Below are 19,140 nucleotides of genomic sequence, written 5' to 3'. Positions count from 1 at the left end.
AGTATTTATTTAAATCATGTGCTCTTTCTAAATTCTATTTGTTTTTTAATACAATAATAAAGACCTCTCACACTTTAACAAAACAAAACAAACCACCCAATTAAAATGAGCAAAATTTCGAACGATTCACTAAAGATGATACAAGACTAAAGAGCCTAATAAATGTTATCATCATCAGCTGTCAGGAAAATGAAAGTCAAAATCACAAACCACAATGACTTTTCTGTAGCCTAGTGGTATAAGTTTCCCTAACACACACAAGGCCATGGGTTCGACTCTACCATCACAAAGTAATCACAATACTATACCGCTGGTCATTTATGATTTAATAACTACAAGTAATTCTCATGTTCACTAAATCTGAAAACCACTAAATGCTATATCATCTTGAAATGCACCACCTCTGGTATTATAGCAATGGATGCTCAACAGAATTGATGAAAGCTACGGACAAAATACCTTGTGGATTGCAGCTTTTTTAAAACTTTAAACAAAATTTTATTAGACAAGGTTGTCACATAATTGGATACCTTTCTACTTTTTTACACAATTATTATCACTCTCAACAGAAAGGCTGCTTCTGAACATCTGGTGACACAGAGCAACAGTTCTGACAGTAACCAGACAGTAGAAATGCATCAGTGAGTTAAGCTGAAAGTAGGACATTGGTACATGGCTCTCATACAAAGCATCAGGAATGCACAAATGCCTTTATTCAAAAGTACAAAATCAACTATCTGTAGGCATGGAAAACAACAGCAGTGAACTGTTATATATTGTCAACATATAATTGTCAGTTATGCAGTGATTAGCCAGCCTTTTCTTCAGGCATTTTCTTCAGTGATGTCTTTGAGGTTATTGGTGAGGTACCTGCCTTGAGCTTCCTGTTACAGTTCACTGATGAGGGCAAAACACTATTCTAGGAGTCAGAACATGTCATCTCCCAAATCACTTCCCATTCTACCGATTGGGCCCATTCCAGGGTCCTTCTCTTCTTTAGGAATTTCTGTCACTACAGCTTTGGTCACCCCAGCAGTATCCAGTAAAGCAGTTCTTACAACCTTTGTTGGATAGATTATTGATTCCCTTTTCCATGCTCACAAAATCTCTGAGTATAGCATCATAACCAACATCTGAGGAACTCTTGCAGTATTATCTCAACTATCAGAGATCCTTCAACACCTGCATTCTTATCAAACATCATGGCAGGAATTTTGAGTGCTCTTTAAATAATTTCTATATGTATTTTCTGATCTTCATTAGCTGGCTTTAATGAATCCAAGGCTGGCATACACTGAAGTGGAGTGCAGCCCCTACTAGAACAATGTCTTCTTTAACTGAAGCTCTGGTAGCACTGAGGGCATCAGTTACTCTGTCTTTCTTCTTATGGACTTCAACATCACTTATCTCTCCAACCTTCAACACAGCTACTCCATCTGAAAATTTAGCAGGTCACTCATTCAGCTTTCCCTTTTCATAATCACGAATTGTGATGTGTAGCTCTCCAGTAATTTCTTGCACCCATTTTTAAATTTGAGCTCTGTCACCTTTTCCTTTCAAAAGTATGGCATCATCTTTGGTGACAATGACCTCTCCAACTTTTCTTAAGTGATGAGCTTTAGCATCTTCAAGACTTAGATTCAACCCCTCTTCTCCAAACACTACACCACCAGTAGCAATAGCCATATCTGTAAGCGGTTCTTCTTGTCCCCAAACCTTGGAGCTTTGACTGCTACAACCAGAAGACCAACTATCAGTCTGTTCAAAGCAAGTGTACTTACGGTTTCTGCATCAACATTTTCCACAATTATGATCAAGGACTTCTGATAAGCACTGGCAATTTCAAGTGCAATTACAATGGACTGGAAACTTTCTTTGTGCTCAAAAGAACATAGGCATCTTGGAAATCACAGTTTGACCTTTTGATGTGTTGATAGAGGGAAATATATCCTCTATCAAACTTTATGCTTTCACTAACTTCTAATTCATCACTCAGTGGTTTTCCATCCTTCCTGTGATGACACCCTTTCTTCCAACCTTTTTTGTTACATCAGAAATGATGTTTTGAGTGCTTTTATCATTGCATTTTACATTTGCAGAAATTGTAGCAATAAGAGCAATTTCCTCAGGGGTTGTCATAGATTTAGATTGTGTTTTAAGTTCAACAATTACAGCATCAACAGTCAACATCATACTTCTCTGGATTTCCACTGGATTAGCCCCTTTGCTGACATTCTCAAAGCCCTCATTGGCAATAGACCATGCCAGAACAGTAATAGTGGTAGTGCCATCCCCAGTCTCTTTGTTTGTGTTATTGGCAACATCCTGAACAAATTGAGCCAAGATACTTTTTTGTATTTATCCTTTAATCAATTGACTTTGCAACAGTTTTGCAACAGTATCCCCTATCCCCATCTTTTGTTAATTTTGGAACATCCCCAACTCTGTTCAATAATGACTGCTCTTCTCCTTGGCTCCATTGTAACAACTATAGCATCTACTAAAAGGTCTACCCCTTGAAGCATTGAGGCTTGAGCATCCAAATTTTACATTGTTGGCATAGCCCCCAGTGAGATGAGGAGCCAGTGCCCAGAACATTGGTCACATCGGGCTAAGGACTCTGGGTAGTTGAACCATTTCTGTGAAGCAGTGATGGGAGTACTTGTGGCAAGGCAGGCCATTGGCGGCAAGTAAGAGCACATTGCATCTTTTAAAAATGTATTCACGGTCTCAGCTATATCCCCAGTGCCATTTAATTTTGTACCTCCACATCCTGTTCTCCTGGGTGAACAACTCAAAACTTTTACCACATACTTCAAGTCTGACCTGTTCTGTACCTCACTCCCAAAGTCTCATTTTCAGTCAGAAAATGGAATTGCTGGATACTTCTATAGCACTTATAACACACTGAGTTACTGAATCTTCTAAAAGAAACCATTCTATAGATGAAGTGAAGGTTGGTCACAGACAGATGTTAAAATAGAGTTCCAAATGTCACGTATCACACTGGAATTTGAACTTATTAAGCCTAACTCTAGAATTCAGCTCCTACTGTCTAGATTAGTAATTGTTCTTGTCCCTGTGGCAAAATATCTAATATAAACAACTTAAAGGAAGGGATGTTGATCTTGAGTCATGGTTTCCGTACATCATGATAGGTAGGGAATAATAGAGCAAGCAGCTCCCAGTATAGCGGTCAGGAAGTAGAGTGGTAATAACTAGACACTTGGCACTTTACTCAGGACTGCAGTACATAGCATATTGCTGTCTACATACAGAATGTCTTCCTGCCTTAATTTTCTCTGGAAATGCTATCACAGACACACCTAAAAAGTATTTCACAAATCCCTACAACCTCTTCGGTTCAATTAAAGTGAGAACAAAATTTAATTTTCACATGACCACTCTGAAGGCTCTCATCCGTTATAACTGTCATTACCCATTCTAGTAACATATATGTATGCACATCTATGAGTCCCTCCAGTCTCAGATGGAGAAGTTTTCTTTTTATGACTTAAGATTACTTCTTTCATTAGAGTTCTTAATACCATGTCTTCTTGTGTAATGCCAGATTTAGATTCATCCTCCCACCTGGCTCTTTAACTTCTCTGTTCATCTGTCTTCCCATATATACCATGTTCAATTCTCTTCTTGCTTCTGTGGTTCCCCCAAACTACTGCTTTTCTAAACCTAATCTAGCTTCCTTTACAAGTAAACATTCTACAGTTTTGCCAACATTTACTGTCTTGTTTTCCTCACTTCCTTTTCATTATTTCACCCTTTCTCTGTTATTGGTTCAAATGTGTCCCTTCCAAAATATTATATATTGAAGTCTTCACCCCTATTAGCTCAGAATCTGACCTCATCTAGAAACATGATCAAATTAGAAAGAAGGAAATCAGTTTTAAATGAGGTTAGTAGGTCAGGCCTCCATTACCCACAATCCTTACAAGAAAGAGAACTTTAGGTACAGAGACACACATAAAAGGAAAATGCTTTGGTTGTTTATTCATTTGTTTTTTTTTTGTTTTGTTTTGTTTTTTTGGCTAATTTGATACAAGGTAGAGTTACCTGTGAAAAGGAAGATCAGTTGAGAAACTACTTCCATTAATTAGCATAGGCAAGTCTACAGTGCTGTCTTAACTAATGATTGAGAGATAGCCAGCTCATTGTGGGTTGCCCCACCTCTGAGCAGGTAGCCCTTGGATCTATAAGAAAGCAAGCTGAGCAAGCCATGAGGAGCAAGTTAGTAAGCATGGTCTCTACTTTAGTTGCCTCAGGTTCTTTGACTTGCTTGAATTCCTGCCCTGACTTCTTTGATGATGAACTGTGATGTGGAACTATAAGCTGAAAGAAAACTTTTCCTCCCCAAGTTGATTTGGCATTGGTCCTTATTAAAACAATAGAAACCTAACACAGAAATTGGTTTCAGGTTAATGGCATATTGCTGTGATAGACCTGACCATGTTATTTTGAAGAGAATTGTGGAAGGACTTTGGATCCTTGAACTAGGAATAGCAATGATTGAGTGATCAAAGCCTTAATTGGGCTTGTGAGAGCTTGAAAGATAGGAATGCCGAAAGAGCTGTAGCTGATGGAAGACTGGGTTGTGCAGTTTCAGAAGAAAACAAAAACTCTACCAGAGCATTTGTGGGATATTTTGTATTAAGAATCCTTGATTCTGGTCAGGTAGACATGAAGACCCAGCTGTGACTAACAAGAGAGTAGCACTACTGAAGTCAAACATTTGCTTTACTGAGACAGTTGATGCTGGTTCCCTGCAGCCGAGAAATAAGCTGTGGTTAAGAAGAGACCAGCATCATGTAGGAGAAATCATCTGAGAATATTTCCTCAGGATCAAAACACAGATGTGGTCCAGGCCAGCCAAGGCTGTATTCATGCTGGCAGCTGAAATTGGTAGCATGTAAGAGTTCTGTGGTACTGGGTTTGAAGGCCTAGAAAGGTAATGGACAGCAGCTGAGGGTTGTCAATGTTGTCAGGGCTGGGAGTCCCTGAGAAGTCAGGAGAGGCCACTGGTGAAGATTCATCCTCAGTTGCACTGGAGACCTAAAAATGTTGAAGATACCAGTACTACAGAATGGCCACCAAGGATAGCAGCAACTGTAGAGTGGAGCTAAGCTGAATTTATGAGAAAAACTGATTATGCTACAAATGGGAGAGCTGGATGAGTGGAACATCACAGGCCTTTAGGAGCCCAAAGGCTTGTGATCCTGTCCCAGACATCAATCACTGAATTAGTCACAGTGTTGTATTTTGGTTCTGTTTTGGTCTGATCACGACTGTGCCCTTGTTCTTCCCACTTGGAGTAAGAAAATATGAAACTTGTATTTTATTTGATAGGAGCCCATAGATGAACAATATTAGGCTTTATCCATTAGGGAGGTAGGTGGTCCTGGATGGTGTAAGAAATCAAGATGCGTAAGCCATGGTGAGCAAACCAGTAAACAGTGTTCTCTATGGTCTCTGCATCAGTTCTAGCCTCTAGATTGCTGCCCTGATTTTCCTCAGTGAAGGACTGTGCCTGAGAGTTCTAAGATTAAACAATCAATAATGTTTCAAAGTTGTTTCTGCTCATGGTCTTTAATACAACAAAATCTAGGGAACAAGGAAAATACAGCTATCTATATCCCAAAAGGACTGATGCCTGAAAAACAAAACTTTCCATCACAGCCCATAAGGAAAGAAATGGTGGGGCTGACCTGCCCACAGGCTTTCTGTACCTAAATCCTATGGGGAGAGAGCTGGACTCTCAGAAGTGTGGACAATGCTGAGAGATCATCAGAGACCACCACTTCTGCTAACATTCCTGGCACAAGAAGAACATGACTGGAGACCTCTGGACACAGGAAATGAGGAGCAGTCTGGGATCGGATCCTTCTGGTTTCCTCCTGCACCAGGAGCTGACTCTGTGACACAGCTCTCTGGACCCAGATCCTGCTGGAAGAAAGCCAGTCTCCAGGAGTGCTAACACACAGGCTTACAGGAGGGACAAGCCACTGTCAGAGACAGCAAGACCAGCTAACACCAGAGACAACCAGATGGTGAGAGGCAAGGGCAGGAACATAAGCAACAGGAACAAAGACTACTTGCCATCATCAGAGCCCACATAAATCCATCAACGTAATCCACTGTATAAACAAACTCAAAGAAAAAAAAAACATATGAACATCTCATTAGATGCTGAGAAAGCATTTGATAAAATTCAACACCCCTTCATGTTAAAAGACTGGGAAAGATCAGGAATTCAAGGCCCATTCCGAAACTTAGGAAAAGCAGTATACAGCAAACCAGTGGCCAACATTAAACAAAATAGAGAAAACTTGAAGCAATCCCACTAAAATCAGGGACTGGACAAGGCTAACCACTCTCTCCCTGCTTATTCACTATAGTACTCAAAGTCCTAGCCAAAGCAATCAGACAGCGAAAGGAGATCAAAGAGATAAAAATTGGAAGGGAAAAAGTCAAAATATCACTATTTGAAGATGATATGACAGTAAACATAAGTGATCCCAAAAGTTCTACCACAGAACTAATAAGCCTAGTAAAAAACTTCAGAAAAGTTATTGGATACAAAATTAACTCAAACAAATCAGTAGCCTTTCTCTATTCAAAGGATAAACAGGCTGAGAAAGAAATTAGGGAAACTACACCCTTCACAATAGTCACAAATAATATAAAATACCTTGGTGTGACTCTAACCAAGCAAGTGAAAGATCTGTATGATAAGAATTTCAAGTCTCTGAAGAAAGAAATTGAAGAAGACCTCAGAAGATGGAAAGATCTCCCATGCTCATGGATTGGCAGGATTAATATAGTAAAAATGGCCATCTTGCTGAAAGCAATCTACAGATTCAATGCAATCCCAATCAAAATTACAACTCAATCTTCATAGAGTTAAAAAAAGAGCAATTAGCAAATTCATATGGAATAAAAAAATAAACCAGGATAGCAAAAACTATCCTCAACAATAAAAGAACTTCTGGGGGAATCACTATCCCAGACCTCAAGCAGTATTACAGAGCAATCGTGATAAAAACTGTATGGTATTGGTACAGAGACAGACAGATAGAGCAGTGGAATAGAAGTGAAGACCCAGAAATGAACCCACACACATATGGTCACTTGATTTTTGACAAAGGAGCCAAAACCATTCAATTGAAAAAAGATAGCATTTTCAGCAAATGTTGCTGGTTGAACTGGAGGTCAGCATGTAGAAGAATGCAGATCGATCCATGCTTATCACCCTGTGCAAAGCTTAAGTCCAAGTGGATCAAGGACCTCCATATCAAACCAGATACACTCAAACTAATAGAAGAAAAAGTGGAGAAGAATCTTGATCACATGGGCACTGGAGAAAATTTCCTGAACAAAACACCAATGGCTTATGCTCTAAGATCAAGAATCAACCAAATGGGATCTCATAAAACTACCAAAACTTCTGTAAGGCAAAGGACACCGTTGTTAGGATAAACGGCAACCAACAGATTGGGAAAAAGATCTTTACCAATCCCACAACAGATATGAGGGCTTATATCCAAAATATACAAAGAACTCAAGAAGTTAGACCTCAGGGAGTCAAATAACCCTATTAAAAATGGGGTTCAGAGCTAAACAAAGAATTCACAGCTGAGGAATGCCGAATGGCTGAGAAACACCTAAAGAAATGTTCAACATCTTTAGTTATAAGGAAATGCAAATCAAAACTACCTGAGATTTCACCTCACACCAGTGAGAATGGCTAAGATCAAAACTCAGATGAGAGCAAATGCTGGTGAGGATGTGGAGAAAGAGGAACACTCCTCCATTGTTGGTGGGATTGCAGACTGGTACAACCATTCTGGAAATCAGTCTGGAGGTTCCTCAGAAAACTGGACATTAAACAACCTGAGGACCCAACTATATTCCTCTTGGGCATATACCCAAAAGATGCCCCAACATATAACAAAGACACGTGCTCCACTATGTTCATAGCAGCCTTATTTATAATAGGCAGAATCTGGAAAGAACCCAGATGCCCTTCAACAGAGGAATGCATACAGAAAATGTGGTACATCTACACAATGGAATATTACTCAGCTATCAAAAACAATGACTTTATGAAATTCATAGGCAAATGGATGGAACTGGAAAATACCATCCTGAGTGAGGCAACCCAATCACAGAAAAACACACATGGTATGCATTCACTGGTATGTGGCTATTAGCCCAAATGCTTGAATTACCCTAGATGCACAGAACACATGAAACTCAAGAAGGATGACCAAAATGCAAATGCTTCACTCGTTCTTTAAAAGGGCAACAAGAATACCCTTGGGAGGGAATAGGGAGGCAAAGTTTAGAACAGAGGCAGAAGGAACACCCATTCAGAGCCTGCCCCACATGTGGCCCATACATATACAGCCACCAAACTAGATAAGATAGATGAAGCAAAGAAGTGCAGGCCGACAGGAGCCGGATGTAGATCTCTCCTGAGAGACACAGCCAGAATACAGCAAATACATAAGCAAATGCCAGCAGCTAACCACTGAACTGAGAACGGGACCCCCGTTGAAGGAATCAGAAAAAAGACTGGAAGAGCTTGAAGGGGCTCGAGACCCCATATGAACAACAATGCTAAGCAACCAGAGCTTCCAGGGACTAAGCCACTACCCAAAGACTATACATGGACTGACCCTGGGCTCCAACCTCACAGGTAGCAATGAATATCCTAGTAAGAGCACCAGTGGAAGGGGAAGCCCTTGGCCCTGCCAAGACTGAACCCCCAGTGAATATGATTGTTGGGGGAGGTGGTAATGGGGGGAGGATGGGGAGGAAGTCATATAGAAGGGAGGGGGGGTTGGGGATGTTGACCTGAAAACCGGGAAGGAATAACAACCTAAAAGTAAATGAGAAATACTTAATAAAGATGGAAAAAATGGGAGCAGTGGTTTGTTAAACAAAAGAATTCTCAGCTGAGGAATATCGAATGGATGAGAAGTACCTCAAGAAATGTTCAAAAATCTTAGTCATCAGGGAAATGCAAATCAAAACAACCCTGAGATTCTACCTCATACCAGTTAGAATGGCTAAAATCAAAAACTCAGGTGACAATAGTTGCTGGTGAGGATGTGGAGAATGAGGAACACTCCTCCATTGATGGTGGGATTGAAGCTGATACAACCACTCTGGAAATCAGTCTGGAGGTTCCTCAGAAAATTGAACTTTGCACTACCTGAGGACACAGATATACCACTCCTGAGCATATGTGCAAAAGATGATCCAACATATAACAAGGACACATGCTCCACTAAGTTCATAGTAGCCTTATTTATAATAACCAGAACTTGGAAAGAAACCAGATGTCCTTCAACAGAGGAATGGAAACAGAAAATGTGGTACATCTACACAATGAAATACAACTCAGCTATTAAAAACAATGACTTCATGAAATTCATAGGCAAACGTATGGAACTAGAAAGTATCCTGAGTGAGGAAACCCAATCACAAAAAATAACCACATTGTATGGACCCATTGATATGTGGATATTAGCCCAAAAGTTCAGATTACCCAAGGTAAATCCACAGAGCACATGAAGCTCAAGAAGAAGGAAAACCAAAGTGCTTCAGTTCTTAGAAGGGGGAACAAAGATACTCATATGAGGAGGTATGGAGACAAAGTTTGGAGCAGAGACTGAAGGAATGGCCATTCAGAGCCTGTCCTACCTGGGGTTCCAGCCCATATACATACAGCCACCAAACCCAAACAATATTGCTGATGCCAAGAAGTACATGCTGACAGGAGCCTGATATAGCTGTCTACTGAGAGACTCTGCCAAAGCATGACAAATACAGAGGCGAATGCTAGCAGCTAACCATTTAATTGAGAACAGGGTCCCCATTGGAAGAGTTAGAGAAAGGATTGAAGGAGCTGAAGGAGTTTGCAATCCCATAAGAACAACAATGCCAACCAACCAGAGCCCCAGGGACTAAACCACCATCCCAAGATTATACATGGACAGACCCATGGCTCCAGATGCATATGTAGCAGAGGATGGCCTTGTTGGGCACCAAATGGAGGAGAAGCCCTTGGTCCTGCCAAGGCTGGACACCCCTGACCCAGCGTAAGGAAATGTCAGGGCAGGAATGAGGGAAGGAGTGGGTGGTTGGGGCGAGGAAAGGGGATAACATTTGAAATGTAAATTAAAAAATATCCAATAAAAAGAGCAAAAAGACTTTTTTTTCATAAAAAATATATTGCCCAAGAAGATAATAGCCAAAGAAACAAACAAAAACACAGTGTAGCACCTTGGGTTAAACAAATAGTATCAATTTTTTTTGTCTCCTCAAAAACCAAAAGGAATCTTCAACAAAAACACATATCATCTTAGAGGAGAAGAATGTGAAAGGGGTTTCACAGTAAATTAAACTAGGTAACAATAAGATGTCTCCATTCTAATGTATGACAAAGTAGTTCATATTAAAACTTGTCAGTCTGGGTTTGGTGCCATACACCTTTAAGTCCAGTGTTGATGAGGGAAATGCAGGCAGATTTCTGTGACTTTGAGGCCCTGATCTACACAGTACTGGGCCACTGAGAGTTGTCCCTGTCCCTCTCCCTCTCTCTCTCCCTCTCCATCTCCATCTCCCTCCTCCATCTCTCCCTCCCCTCCCCCTCCACCCCTCTCTCTTTGTGTCTCTGTCTCTGTCTTTCTTTCTGTCTCTGACTCCTACTTGTAGATCATGTCAAACAAAAAACAAAAAAACCTCACTAATTAGAAGAAAGATAGTTCATACTGATTAAGGGAACATTCCATCAACAGAACAATGTAAAAACATACACAGAGAACTCACATGCACTCCATACTATAAAAAATCTTAAATAATATAAAGTCACAGATCAACCATAACAGAATAATACTGAGTCACTTGATTACCCCCACTATTAATTTCCTACAACCTCTTCTGGCATCTGTCATTACCTGCATAAACATGGCACAAGCAGGGAGGAGACAAATTAGAAAGACACAGATAGAGAGGCAAAGAGAAACATTTATGCATAAATAAAATAAATCTTTAGAACTAATCTCATAAAAATGCTGATTTCAAAAATGCATCAAAATATCATACACAATGTTCATGTTAGCATCCTTATAGAGATGGAAGGATAGCTCAACACATACAAATTAATAAATATATATCATCACATAAGTGGATTCAAGGACAGAAATTATATGATTATTTGAATAGATACAAAGTCTTTTGACAAAGTACAACATCTCTGCATTATAAAAGTTCTGAGGAGACTAGGAATAGAAGGAGCACATTTCAACATAATAAAGTTTATTAAATATAGGAAGCAGAAACCTAGGTTTGAATCAAAAGGAGAATCGACCCCATAGGATCATATATTCAAATACTTGGTCCCCAGTTTGTGGAACTATTAGTGGAGATTAGAAAGTGTGAACTTGTTGGAAAAATTGACTCACTAGCTTTAAAAGCCTATGCCATACCCAGTTAGCTCCCTCTCCCTCTCCCTGTCCCTGTCCCTGTCCCTCTCTCTCTCCCTCTCCATCTCCATCTCCCTCCTCCATCTCTCCCTCCCCTCCCCCTCCACCCCTCTCTCTTCGTGTCTCTGTCTCTGTCTTTCTTTCTGTCTCTGACTCCTACTTGTAGATAAAGTTCCTGACACCATACCTACCTCCCATCACTGGAAAAGCAGAAGTTGATGGATTTCTGTGAGTTAACATGCTAAGTTCCAGGCCAACCAGGGCTACATAGCAAGACTCGCTTTCAAACAAAACAAACAAAAAATCAAACCAAGAGGTGAAAAACCTCTGTGTTAAAAATGATATAACACTAAAGGAAGAGTTAAATCAAGACACTATGAGATGAAAATGCCTCCTGTGTTTATGGAAAAGGTTAATATTGTGCAACTGGTTGTAGTACTCAGGATAATGTGCAGATACAATGTGATCCCACAGAGTTCCAATGGTGTTCTTCACATAATTAAAAATAATCTTAAAATTCATGTGAAAGCATACACACAAACACTAAAAATAAATACCTTGGCTAGCCAAAGCAATCCTGAGCACAATGGATAATCCTTGATCCCATGTTAAATTGCATAGGCAGGGCTAGAAAATAGCATGGTGCTAGCATAAAGCAGAAACACAAATCCATAGAATAGAGAACCCAGCTAGAAGCCCATGTAGCAATAACCACCAGATGGCTGACATTAATGTCAAAAATATGCATTTGAAAGAAACCTCTTCAGAAAAGGTTGCTAGTAAAACTGGATAGATGCATGTAAAGAGTGAAGTTATACCCCTATCATCTTGCATTCACTCTAAAAGCCAACCCCAAATTAACCTAATACTTAACCCTGAACTGGTGAAGTTGCAAGTCCAGATAGCATAGAAAACATCTCGAGGCATAGGCATATGAAAGGACTTTCCACAATTAGATTACCTTTGCTCAGTAAATGATGCTGACAAATGGCAAATAAGACCTCATACAATTCAGAAGCACTGCACAGTTTCTAGTTTAATGAGTGAAATGACAGAGTATAGAATGGACAAAAATGTGTTAGTTGAATATCTGGGGAAAGTACTATTTAGAATGTAAAAAAGAATTTAGAAAAGTAAACTGTAAGAAATCAAACAATTAACTTAATAAGTGAATTAGTAAACAGTTCTCATTTGCAATACAAATAGCTAGTAATCATGTAAAAAAACTGTTTAAACTCACTACTGATCAAAGAAATAGAAATTATAACTGCATTGACATTCCATCTCATCTCAATCTCAAAGAGCAGTCACTAAGAAAACAGAAAAGGAACCCTTGCACACTTCTAGTAGCAAATAATAGTAGTTCATCACTATGGAAATCAGTATGGGGTTCTTTAAGAAAATCTCTTCTGGGTATATACTGAAACAACTGCAAGTCAACACACCACAAATATCCTTGCACATCAATGTTTTATCACGGCATTATTCTCAGTAGCAAAGTTATGGAGCAAACCTGTTTCCAACTGAAGGACAGAGAAGTAAAATGTGGCATATATAAGCAAGAAATCCTTTTCAGCCATAAAGAAGGACAAGGTTGTGTAATTTTTTAGGAAGATGCATGAAACTGGAGGAAATCATTTTAATCGAATTAAGTCAGAAGCACAAACCATGCACTTTCATCCATTTATCATACTTCGATTTTTATTGAGATGCATAAAATCATGTATGTATGTATGACCTAAAAGTATAAGTAAAACTTTCCTGAAGAACAAATGAATGGAAGGTTAAGATAGAAGATAAGGGAATATAGGCAGGAAAGTATGCTCAATGTACACTAAATATTACATGACATTGTGTTTACAAAATACTGTGTCATATGTAATATATAAACATAACAAGAATTTGAAAAACTAATGAAAAATAAATTTAAAAAGCAAAAATATAAAGATAACTAAAGCATATTCTACGATGAAAAAATAAAAAATAACCTTGATGAGATGCTACAAATGACACATTTACAATCATAGATACCAACATTAAATGGGAGAAAGATATAAAGTTGTGGTTCAGGTATTGTTTGACCATCACATAACACCCCAAGTGTCAAAATTTTACATCCTATTATAAAGTAGTAAAATGGTACAAATTTGATCCAGCTACAGCATTTAGAGATGTGATGTTGGGGAAATTATTAGCATAGAACACTGGGGAGAGCTTTGTGAGGAGACTAGACAAGCATACACACATTCATTTTCTATCTCATCATGTGATGGTTACACTATCTCTAAATCCAAGGTCATTGCTGAATGAGGTTCTCAGACCTTATAGAACTGTGAGCTGAATAAACCTGTCTTATTTGAAAAGTAGATTATCTCTGGTGCTTCCTTACAGTAATCAAAAATTACATATTACATTACATAAACAACCTTACACTTTAAGGAACTTAGAAAAGAAATAAGGAGATTATCATGTACATGACAGACTATTAACTGAAATACAGGAGCTACTGAAAATGCAAAAGAAAACCTCCCTAGAACTCCAATTCACCAGTTAATTGCCTCTACCTTTTATTAAGCTACCCACCCAGCCCAAGAATATAATGTGTTTAAAGAAATAAACTAGAGGTCTAAAGTAGAGGTAATGTAAAGCCTTTGTTCATCCACTAAGTGTTCCAACTCACCAGGCTCAGCAGCTTGTGGCCAACCAGTACTAGATTCTAGAACTCCATGGGCGTGTATAGAATATGGTCGACTGGCCTTATTCTTGAACACCACAGTCAAGATATCACCAACCTCTCCTCTGAGAAGTGGACCTGATACATACAAAAGAAGCACAAGGTTTATTAGCAGAAAAGTGAAATGGGAGTTAATCTTCAGAAGTCTTAAAATTGGTATCGCTACCCACAGCATGAAGGTACTTCAAGAACAGAAAATAGGCTTCCTATTATCTTCACTTTTCTCACCCTATTTTTCTCTACATAATAACCCAAGGCTCTAGAGAATCTGAATTTTGCAGAATAGTTGATAGTAAGGACTGAAATCTTGCCATATTTAGCACATAGAATAGCTGTAATCTCTTCAAAGGTAAGTGCTTCCTGTCTGCTCTAGGATGAAAATAAAGAAACCCATTGTTCAAAAGTACCATATGGTCTTGTGATTAAATTGACATATGGGAATAATAGTGGCTCTGTTTATCACTTTGTTTTTACTTGTTCCTAAATTCTCCTGCCTCTGGAGTCATAACATCTACTACCTTCGGAGAAGCCAAGTCTCAAAGGTATAGACAATTGAAACATTTTTGTCCCATGTTACAGCAGAATTCATATTTCCCTCTTTTACTTCAGGTTTTATATTCATGGCCATTTTATAAAATAGGGCCATACTTTTAATATTTTACATGGAAAAATCTGAGAATGAGGGATGGGAAAACCTCCCTGATATCACATAGATGTCTTAGAATCAACCCCATCTTTAGATGCTAGGATATAAATAGAATTCCTTACCCAGAATTCCTAAGTGCTCCTCTGGTCCAGACCTTGGTTGAGGTATTCTGAATGTACCATCAGTGTATTCTCTGAATACCGCTTTCTTATATTTGGAACCCAGGAGCCCATCTTTGTTGCTCAAAAAAACATGGCCATAGCTAGAGGGATCCAAAGAATGTTATGAGCATCTGATCTTCAACCTTTATTTTCAGATGTGGGGAAATTAAGTTAGAACGATTCTCATGTCCAATATGAAAGGGAATATAAATATATTCATTATAATGTCAAATTACATTACTATAATTGGAAATAGTAGGTTTCTGAACCTATGTATATTATTTCCATCATCCAGATAGTTATTTGCAGTATATTTCCAGTATAACTCACCTAAGAACCAGAAACCTGTGACTTTGATTCCAGACTTAATATATTTAGATTTGAAATTATTTTAACAGAAGGACAAGGCACAAAGTTTCAGTTGAGCATCAGTAATTGCCACTGGAGATCAAAAAGGGGAAGATATAGAATCTTACAGATTTCTCATGATAGGATACTTAACAGTTGACAGTGTTTATCATTCCAATAGGTGAGTCTCAGAAGTACAATCACTAATCCAAGGTTGACAGGATTAAGTACAGAGGCACTGTCGTGCAGAAAGGAAGACAGGACACAGAATGAAGCCTGCTGTTCCTACCCTTCCTTCCTTCTTCTCTAGTAATGTACTTTCAGGTTATGCATGACAGATGAAATCAAGGCTGACAAAAAGAAATTCCCAGTTCTTAACATTCACAGAAAGTTCACATGAAGTCTTCAACCTAAACAAACAACTTATAAAGGTCAAGAATTGACAAAATACAGTGAAAGTACCACAAACTAGAGAAAAATTTTATTAATTATACTTAATAATAGTTTAATAATGTTAATTTTAATAATACTGTAAAAATATTAATAATACCTAAGTTTGTGTTTTCTTTTCCCTCTTTTTAGTAATAGCATCACCTAGATTTTATTGGGACATGTGGCTGTTCACATAGATGTTACATTATCCACATTTACCTATAGTTACATAAATTCATATGAAAAGCTTAGGAGATAGGACATGATAAAAATGAAATGTACAACGTCCAAGTCTATCCTTACAGGCAACATTGCTTACCATAAATTGAAACCTGGGGATAGCCATATCTAAAATGAGCATCTTGACCCCAAAGATAAAAGGAGGAATTGAGGGCAGCAGAGTTCACTTGCAGAACTGGATTGTTCCTATGCAAATAACAGATAAAATTGTACCTTATACTACCCTGTTTTTGGACTTTTCTGTTTCACAGTTTAGTCTGTATCTTAATAAATGCCTTTGAGACATATGAACTTTAAATCCTAGTGCAGGTAAGTTCTAGCTAATTAGAAGGGAAGGATAAGAGGGCAAGAATGTAGCAAAGTCCTTTTCTTCAGCTCAATGGTAACGAATATAGAATAAACAAAGTACCGGAATTCAGGGTCCTTCCACTCTGATCTCAGAATGGCATTATACTCATTGAAATTATAAAAATGCCTCCTACTTTTAGTTTTAGGAACATCCCCCACGAAATGATTTTGTAAGTTGTGATCACTCCTTTTCTGAAGCCTTACCTGTCCTTCTCAGACGTGTTATACCATTCCAGTTCCCAGCTTCTGTCAGGGCAATAATCCCACTCTACCTCTTCTGCCGTGATATAGTAGACTCTTGAAGCTTGGTAGTGTTGGCGGGGGCTGTCTTGATGACTGGAACACTGAGAGACATTATAAATTGCCTGCATCCCTGCTTCTCTGTGGCTGCCTGCTTGGCAGTAGATTTCAAATATCCCTAGAAGATGATCAGAGAGCAAAATCTGAGTGAGAATGGCCATTAAAACCATGAGGGCATCACTTCCCTTTTCCTAGTGATACTACAGAGGTTGTGTGTGAAAACACTCTTCTATGCATTTAACTGCATTGCAAGCTTATTGAGAATGAACACAAATGTCCAATTCCAAAGCTACTGGGATCAAAAAAATAAAGTTTTACAGGAGAAAGAGGAACTCGTCCAGGCTTGCCAAATCCTTAGAAACCACTCTTCTGAGACGGTGGGTAACCCTAGTTGTTACTTATTAGCTACGTTTGTAAGGGTTTCTAATTATCTCAGTGTTTCAGTTCCATCTTCAGTAAATTAAGAATGATGTTGCTTACTTCATTCAGCTGTTTTACAAACAAATATAATATGGCTGGCAAGACTGTTTATCAAGTCAAGGTTTTTGCCCCAAGAGTCTGGCAAACTGAATTTAATCCTTGAACCCACAGTAGAGGTAGAGACCCCACTCCTAAAAGTTGTACTCAGATTTCCATGTGTGTCATAGCATACATACAACCCCAATCACCCATACATATCATATATAAATACACACCCTATAGCAATTAATACAGAAAGAAATACAATTATATATATAATATATATATACATACATATACATATACATATATAAACTAAACAATACAGCTTAATAATTATTACTTGATAAAAAGTGTTAAGCTCTTTTTCCCTATGAAATACTCTAAAACACTAACAACAATCAAACCTTATGGACTTAAATAGGTATTTGAAAGAAACTGTCTGATCACATGGATGCTTACCTGATCTCCCTCTCCCTCTCCCTCTCTGCCCACTGAGCCAGGATTTCTCTATGTAGCCCTATGTAGCCTCTATGTTGTGGAACTAGCTCTGTACACTAGGTTGGTCTCAAAGTCACACAGATCCAATTGCTGCTACCTCCTGAGCACTGAAATTAAAGGTGTGAAGCACCACACCCGCCTTACATGGCAGACTGTAGAAAGGTGTCATTCTAGGTTTTCCACTATGAAACGTTCAGACATCTCTCTTAGATATCTGTGATATAGACATTTGTAGGCCTGCCTTTAACCACAGGTTTCTATGTCATAGACTCCAGCTCAGATGATGTTAATCAAATGAAGCTAACTATCTTAGATTTAGTATTTTCAGTGTTCCCTTAGCTTGCTGCCCATTGCATACATTACCATTACAAATATCTCATCGATTGCAAAGCCTCTTATGAACTAATTGTCCCTAGACTAGCAATCAAGTCCCATTTTCCACAATCAATTATTTAATTTTCCAACTATCTTTCTGACAGCTTCCATGTATATCTCATTCCTATTTTGCATTTTTTCAGTCAAGTTTTCCTCCTTTTTGAAGTTTATATCACCTTTCAACTCTCAAAATCTTTGAGAGCCCATTCATTCTCCAAGACCCAGCTCTTCATTGTCTCATTTAGAAACCCCTTTCCTAATGGTTTGGGACCTCACTCATACGTTATATACTCTTGGACTCTACACGATTGTGTGTTCCATGCGTAAATGCCATGTTAAAAGACACAAGTGTTCTGTCTTTAAAATTAGTGACTTACACTAGTTCATGAGAACTTGAAACAAAGGGTTCTCTTTGTTTCTTTCCTTATATATTCCCTATGTCTTTTATTCCCACCATTCTCTGTATCTATTCCATCAGAAAATCCTATCACTTCCTTAACAATCAGTCTTTCACACGATTCCCATGGAACTGCACCCTTTGTTGCAAATCCAGCTTATCCTTTTCACACCATCCCTCTGAGTCGTTACTTCTAGACTATATTTTGTATCACCCACTGACCCACTGAAACACTCTTTTCCAGGAACCCCACAGACATATTCTCTGGATAGAAGACCCAGAGAGACCAACATCCATCAACCAAGGACTGGAACACCCACCCAACAAAGACAAGACCAGATGTTGACTCTAAGAAACATCTCAAACATCATAACTCTAGATGTCTCAATCTCAGCGCAAATTGCGACATGAAGAGCCAAGACAATATGCTTCCACCAGAAGCATACTGTAGTAGACCTCTTAGTGTATTGCAGTAGTACTATATTGTGGTAGTAACCTTATTGTAGTAAAACTGAGAAATATAATATAATATAGCTGAAACATAAGACAAAGACTTCAAAAAATACGAATATATCTGAGGACCTTAAGAAGATATGAATGAATCATTTAATGAAGGCCACAGAAGGGAAACAGTTGAAAACAATACAAGAGACAGTAGTAAAATTTAACAAAGAAATATAACTAAAGAAAAC

The 19,140-nt window shown here is 38.5% G+C and overlaps 1 protein-coding gene and 1 pseudogene across 1 annotated transcript in view; both read right to left on the bottom strand.

The window, feature by feature from the left end:
• Heph (hephaestin) overlaps window positions 1-19,140 on the bottom strand; it is an 87,184-nt gene that overhangs the window by 16,932 nt on the left and 51,112 nt on the right. Inside the window, exons 12-14 of the mRNA XM_032889826.1 lie at window positions 16,621-16,834; window positions 15,010-15,149; window positions 14,188-14,319 (exon numbers count right to left, since the gene is read on the bottom strand). Of these exons, the coding sequence (XP_032745717.1) occupies window positions 14,188-14,319; window positions 15,010-15,149; window positions 16,621-16,834 (486 nt within the window). The remainder of the gene's footprint in view (window positions 1-14,187; window positions 14,320-15,009; window positions 15,150-16,620; window positions 16,835-19,140) is intronic.
• Window positions 801-2,637, bottom strand: LOC116888526 (annotated as a pseudogene).

The sequence above is a fragment of the Rattus rattus genome, chromosome X (genome assembly GCF_011064425.1).
Source record: "Rattus rattus isolate New Zealand chromosome X, Rrattus_CSIRO_v1, whole genome shotgun sequence".
Classification (NCBI taxonomy): domain Eukaryota; kingdom Metazoa; phylum Chordata; class Mammalia; order Rodentia; family Muridae; genus Rattus; species Rattus rattus.
This window is presented reverse-complemented; position numbering and strand designations above follow the sequence as displayed.